Raw genomic sequence first — 6,907 nt, forward strand, 5'->3', positions numbered from 1 at the left:
TGGGTATGTGTGGGTTTTCCTTGCCCTCGTGAAGAGCAGTAGGTGAAGTGGCGTCCTAGGTCCTCTGCATTCAGATAGCAAGTCAATTACACATTCACACAGCAGTCAGGATTCTCAGAGACAGATACCTAAAGTTAAGGTTTTAGGGGTTAAGACAACCTGACACCCCTTAGTGCTGAATGCCCAGCTAGTCCCTCTGTAGCCACGGGGAGTATCTAGCTCTCAGCATTTTAAGGAAACCAAACGACTTATTCCAACTCTCTAACAAGATCTCAGAACCATTTTATTAACAGGCTCTTTGGCCGCACGTCTACTTGAGGAGCAGGTGATCTGACATATCAGTAGACTGAAACTCACTTCTGTTGAGGCATTTTAAATTTAAGGTATGATCCCCAACTCTCTTTTAAGTCTCCTGCTTTCAGTTTGGCTTTGATAGAGGGATATGCATGTCAAAAATCTCAAAGAGTTCAAATATGCTCCCATGAGATCTTCTTTCCACTTCACCATCACTTGCCACTCATCAGCTTTTGCTGCATTTAAATTAGCTATCTGCCATTATAAAATAAATTCAGTGAATTCAATTTCCCCTTACCTGCCCATCAGGGAGAGCAGAGCGATAGTGAACCTTACCTCTTGTTTACTTTAATTTTTATTTTTACATAAAAACAGTGACATGCAAACACAAATTGTAAGGATTTCCTCAAGAATGGTTTCCTTCCGCAAATGTGCAGACGTAAAAAGGATTCATTAAATACGCAGGTGGCCAGATAATGCATAAATAGAAAGGGTAGATTTAAATGCAGTTCAAAAACTTATTAGAGAGAGCTCTTAATGGGTGTTTTTTGAAATTTCAGCTGTCCTGGGCTTCAGGACTTCAGAATTCAGGACTGTCTCAATTCTAAGCAGTCTCAAACATATCCAACATTTCTTCCTTTAATTCTCAGCAATTTGCAGAGAACCAGTTCAGTAATGAAGGAGGCTGAAAAAAAGTTGTTCAGATCTTCCATTTCCTAGCATGTCAAGAGAAGCTGAGCTCAGACTCTTGCTATAAATAAAAAAAAGGCCCTCTTCAAATTAGAGGTCTGAGAGCCCATTACTAGTTCAGATAACTGGCAGACTAACATAAAGAGCCTATTGTCTTGGAGTCACTTCACATCTGTACATTTATTCTCTCAGACTTTGAGAATAGGACTTGAATCCAAGAAGACACCGCTGTTTGGACCTCACCCACTCCAAGTTGAAATACCATTGATTTTTATTTAAACCTGTAATCTTCTTCAGTGGATTTCCCAGCCCCAAACAGAAAACTCTGTCCAGGTGCAATTTCCATTACTCCTAGTCACGTTGAACAGTTTCCTACTCTCTGACTGGCTGTCCCGATTACATGCAGTAAAGTACAATACTGTGTGAGTAATGACAATATCTATTAACAAGTTATTTTGCACCACCAAGTCATTAGTTATTTTTCCGCTGGAAGTAATTTCCTTGGTTTCAGGCTTTTTGACATATATAAGTACAAGCATGACACAATCATACATCACACTGGTACTCCATTCACCCCCAGGGTTCCTTCTTCTGCTTGGAGTCTGGATGATATTTTCATTTCCAAGTTCGCTCTGTAAAATGAACTGGTTAACTGATACATGCCAATTTATTAATGATATATTCAGTACTTTACAACAGTCCAATACAGCTTACACAGAAAATTACATTTGGAGTTCATCCTAGCTTTACAGATAATCATCCTCTGAAAGAAAATGATGAGTTAAAACAGTTCTGAAAATTGGATTAACAACTGTTTTTTCCTGAAACAATCCTTTTTCCCTCTGTCACAAATACTGTCTTTTGTCAATTTTTCTTAAGATTGAAAGGTGGGGTCTTAACTGTTCACAGATGTGGAGTAGCAAAGCCATTTCTAGTCAGATGAATTCTCAAAAATCTTTGTCACTGGAAACAAACAAAACTGATTATACAATGGCATAAATGGATTAACTCTGGACAGGAGAAAACCTTAGTTGTGGCGATGACGTGGTCATCCAACCATTGCTACGGAAAAAGCCAGACAACTCAAAACCAGGGGCTTACTTTGCTAACAGGAAGTGCGTACTGATGGTGATAGTAAGAAAGTTGAACTGGGGCAGGGGGTAAGAGGAAATTTTGCATCAACAAAATAATAACAGTTTCTTATTCAGAGTTTGTTGCCACTGAATTTGCACTATTGTTTCATCTGGAATTCATAACGCCTTCCTAAAAATACACCTAAGCTTTAGGGGCAAGACAGTCCTGCTGCCTTCAAATCCCTTCTGGACCACACACGTGTTGATAAGGCTCCCATGACTTCTCTGGTCTTGGCTTACAAGGAAAATAAGGTTTTGGTGAAGAGTAATACACTTCCTTCAAAAAGTTGTGTGAGAAAATGCCTTTCTATGATGAGGGGAGGTGTCCAGTGAAGATCTCCCATTTGCATCTTGCCCTGCGAGGAAGCAGGCTGTCAAATGCTATTATATAATTAGTATTTCATGTCTGTGAAAGTGTTCCATTTTGGCTAGCTCTGCAAGAAGAGGTGCCAAATGCTTTCTGGCTTTCTTGAATTAAGTGGGATAGCTGTCCCACGTGCCTCATACCTACTCCAACCTGGCTTCAAGTAGCTGATGTTTATCATGGGGATGCAAAGCCAAGAGCACAGTTGTTGCATCCAAGGAAGTCACTCCTTGATAGTTCTCTTTGTCAATGTAAGATCATTAACAGGGCTGGATAATTACACACCTATTAACAGAAGCAGTCATTATATTCGAATAAGGGAGGAGAATGGTGTTACCAAATCTCACGCTCTGGGGTATAAAGCAATCATCTGCAAGTGCCATGACAAAATTGTGGCAAAGCGCTCAAGGAAACACAGAAGTGGGACAGATATCTTTTTTGGTGACAGCAACAGGTGGGAATGACTAGAAACAACGTATGAGAACTAAGAATCCATTTTAGCAAGCACCCTGATTCAAAGAGAGCAGCACTGCAGGAATGAGATAATACCACACTGGGAGCACTGCTCTGCAGCAGCTCAACACTTTTTCATGCATATCCAAGCTGTACTGCGAGAGCATCGGTTTTATTCCAGCAATTGATCTGACAGAGAGGAGAACAGACATGCTAGATGAAGTAGAATTACGGTTTCTCTGTACCATTCTGTCGTGAGCCAAATATCAAGATATGTTCCCTCCACAACCTATTTCACTGAAGAATCCTGACTGAGCAGAATTTAAATATTAATTTCTAAAGGAAGGGTATGAAACTAGAGAATTCAGTATTGAAAGAGAAAAGGAGAGAGAGTAACTGATTTCCCTTCTCTCTGTGGGCACATTTAACCATTGACAACATTGGCAAGAAGATGGACAACCCATAAACCCCAAACATCTGGGGCACTCATTAATAGTTTCATTAACATAATCACATGCCAGAAAGTCTTTAGGAACACTAGAAAAGAATACCCATACTTACCCAGATTTGGGGGGTGGTGGGGTGTTGTTTTTATGAAGGATAACAAAATACCTAATAGACACATTAACTCTTCAATAAGAGGATGAGGATTTCTATGAGGAACAGTATTTGACTCATGGCAAAGGGACAGCTCCTCATCTGGGACATAACCACACCTTTGTGTATGTAACCTGGGTGAGACCTTTGGCCCTTTTACTAATGGTAGTTTGACATTTCTCTGGGGATTGGCACACGATGCTAATTGAGAAATTCTTTCACCTAATCAGCTGCAGAAAATAAAAAGAAGGGAAAACTGGAAGTTCAAGGATTAAATTACAACGTAACTCAGCATAAAGGAACCCTGTGTCACCAAGGGTTGCCAGTGAATACCGGCACATTCAGTTACAACTGCCTAATGCTCTTCCCATTTGTTTATGAACTAGAATGTCAGATTTTCCTCACAAGGCATAAAAGCCTCCCTTCTTGATCCCATTCTATCCAGGGAGAATAAAACAACCACCCACTTGCAAAATACCGATGCATGTGAAGTGGAAAGGCATGGAAAACATTCTGCTCCCTTCCTGGTCTAAGAGAAAGACAGTTGTGCCATGAAGATTAGTAATAGTTACATCAGTTAGACCTCCCCAGAAAAGAGGAGGGAATGGGAAGAGGGAATGTCACATCCTGGTCTTCTGAGAGGCCAGCAAAGCTGCAAGGCACTTCTTATACAGGGCAGACAGTAAATCTATCATCCATAGCTGGGCTGGTCAGATTTGATTAGAATTGGCACCTCCACCACCTATTAAAGCCAGGACCAGAGCTCCTGCAGTGAGTTCATCTTTTCATATTGTTTCTTCTTTCACTCTTCTTCCACAGGAGCAGCATTTTTCTTATTGTGTAACTGATTTAAAGAGTCTGAGGGGAAGACAAATCTGTAACAGATCCTGGCTGTGTCTTTGCGATCTCACTTTCATTTCCCTAATGGCTCTATTGTAATTAGATTTGCAAAACCAGCAAAAGGTCTCATTTTGAATGGCAACAGCTGTTGACATCAAGATTACATTGAATAATTTACTGGTTTAATTTTAGCCGCTAAACAATAAAAGCCTCTTGTCAAAAATTATTTCACTGGCTGAAGTTTTCTCTTTTTTCCCCTGGCTGCCTCTCCGTTTCTTTGTATGCTGGACACCACCAACCGTCTCATTGAAAGACATTTATAACTTAAGTGGCCCATACAAAACAATAGTTGTGTATGCAACTACTATTATTTTGTTGCAAAGATTCTTAATTCTGGCTCAGATACATCGGCTGTATATTTCCAAATGTAACAAGTGATTTTGGGCACTTAGACAGGACTTGAGAAATTGATGCTCAGACTCAGACTCCCGTACAGAGTCTGATTTCAGAAAAAACCTTTGCATCAGTTCCCATATGAAAAAGAGGGCAGCAACACTTTTGTCTCATGGTACTGCTGCCAGGTTAGTTCATAAATACCAAGGAGCAGAGATGAAAATTCTGTCAACAAGTAAATACTAAAAATAAAGTCATTGTACAGGCCTACACTTACATAAGTGTCAACGGCCGCATTTGCTACAAACCAGTGCTAGTCAAAAAGGAAAGCTAAGAGCACTGCTGTGAAAAGTTGCTCTCTATGGTTTTCAAAAGGGGTGTAAGCTGTTTTTCTGATAAGCTGCTGGACATTCACGACTGGAACCTGAATGTCATGAGAGACCTGGAAATAAAACGTTACATTACTGCTGCACACACCCTGTTTTCAGGAGTGGGACAAGCGCTTTACCAAGCCAAAGTGTATTTAAATCATGATGTACTATAAACAGTAAACAGGATGGCTCAGTTCACAGAATTTGCACTTACCCTTGGGTGCAGTTTGGATGACATGGATGGCACTCACGATCCTCATCAGCATATTTGAAAATGAAGCTGTTGGCCCCCTGTAAGCCATCAGGACATTTTTCCACACAATTTGGACCATCCTTAAAATGGAAACACTTCGTGCAGTGGTCAGGTCCCTGGAGAGCATAGAAGAAAGTTCAATTGAATGAAAGTAAGTTCAATTCATGAAAGAAATTCAAGTTACTCTGTCTTTTCCTGCTGCACTAGAATTGCAGGTCCTAGCATGACAGCACACTCGGCAATAACTGTAGTAGCATTTCTTTCCCAACAAATAGCGAGTTAGCTGCATGGTTCCAGCCTCTGGTAGAGCAGCACACATGTAAATCCTGGTGCTTTTGGCCGTAAACTTACTCTGTAGAGCTTAAGACTAAATTCCAGCTTCTAAACAGGTTTCTCAGTATTACTGGTGTGCTTAACTCAAAGGACTTCATGCCCACCTGAGAAATTTCCTGCAACACTGTTCTATACTGAACCATATTTGAAAAGCAACTGCAATGGCCTTTCGGTGGGATCCCCTACCTCTGCACTCCAGAATTACTTTCCACACTATGTTCTCCCTATGGTATCTGGTCACAACAATACTGAAGAACTGCAAGGTCTACTTCTTCTTAATACATATGTAGACTAGACTGTTAAGAACTATAAATCAAGGTTCCTGGACAATGTAAAAATAAAATTTTAAAGCTGTGATGAAAAGCCACCGTATAACCAAATCTGGTGTTCAGGTTGGGCACTGGTCTAGGATTTTATGTCCATAAGCCCTGCTACAAATCGAAATTTCCCTCATGGGTTGAGCACTTGAAACATTAGCTTCTTGCTTTATGGTTGTGTTGCATAAAACACAGTACTGCAGCAAAAAAAGATTATGAGAATGATTGTCAGTGTAATGCCTTTTTTTTTTTTTCTCTATCCAGTAGGTAAGTCATATAAGGAAATAAGGAAATAAGTTATAGGTTAAATTTTCTCAGTGATGAAGAGCCTAAAATACAACTCCTCATTGCCCAGGATACTTGTGACTTTTAATCTTGGCAATATACAAAAGACTAAAAGAAAGAGACAACTTCTATCTCACAAAAGAGCAATAATCTTTGAAAGAAGACTCACTGGCCATTATGAAGGTGACAGCCGCAGTTAACATTCATTTAGGATGCATGAAAAAAATTCTCTATCAAAACAACCTAAAAGGCTATCCTAAGTAAATAAACCCAAACAACATACTGTTTAAGGTCGCTGAGATATTGAGACAAATTCCTACACTTTTTTTGTGTGTGGGGGAAAGTAACTGAAGTTGTAGTAGAACAGGACAGAACTGAGTATAAAGAATGAAAACAATGATAAAAGAGGGCACTCAAATCGCAACCGAATGCTGTAATTTAAAAACTTTGTGCATCTGTACCACTAAGGCATTAAGACAACTCAGGAAAGAAAAGGACACTATTTTTTAAACCATTTTCTTAAGGAGGCTGATCCAAGGAGGTTTATTCCCAGCACCAATTTAACATGAGCAGAATTCTTTCCC

The 6,907-nt window shown here is 39.9% G+C and overlaps 1 protein-coding gene across 1 annotated transcript in view; it reads right to left on the minus strand.

The window, feature by feature from the left end:
- LOC104081775 (receptor tyrosine-protein kinase erbB-4) overlaps nt 1–6,907 on the minus strand; it is a gene marked incomplete at both ends in the record, with an annotated part of 65,395 nt that overhangs the window by 24,922 nt on the left and 33,566 nt on the right. The window contains one exon of the mRNA XM_009584638.1: nt 5,350–5,504. Coding sequence (XP_009582933.1) covers nt 5,350–5,504 — 155 coding nt within the window. The remainder of the gene's footprint in view (nt 1–5,349; nt 5,505–6,907) is intronic.

This window comes from Fulmarus glacialis, unplaced genomic scaffold (assembly GCF_000690835.1).
Source record: "Fulmarus glacialis isolate BGI_N327 unplaced genomic scaffold, ASM69083v1 scaffold17549, whole genome shotgun sequence".
Taxonomy (NCBI): domain Eukaryota; kingdom Metazoa; phylum Chordata; class Aves; order Procellariiformes; family Procellariidae; genus Fulmarus; species Fulmarus glacialis.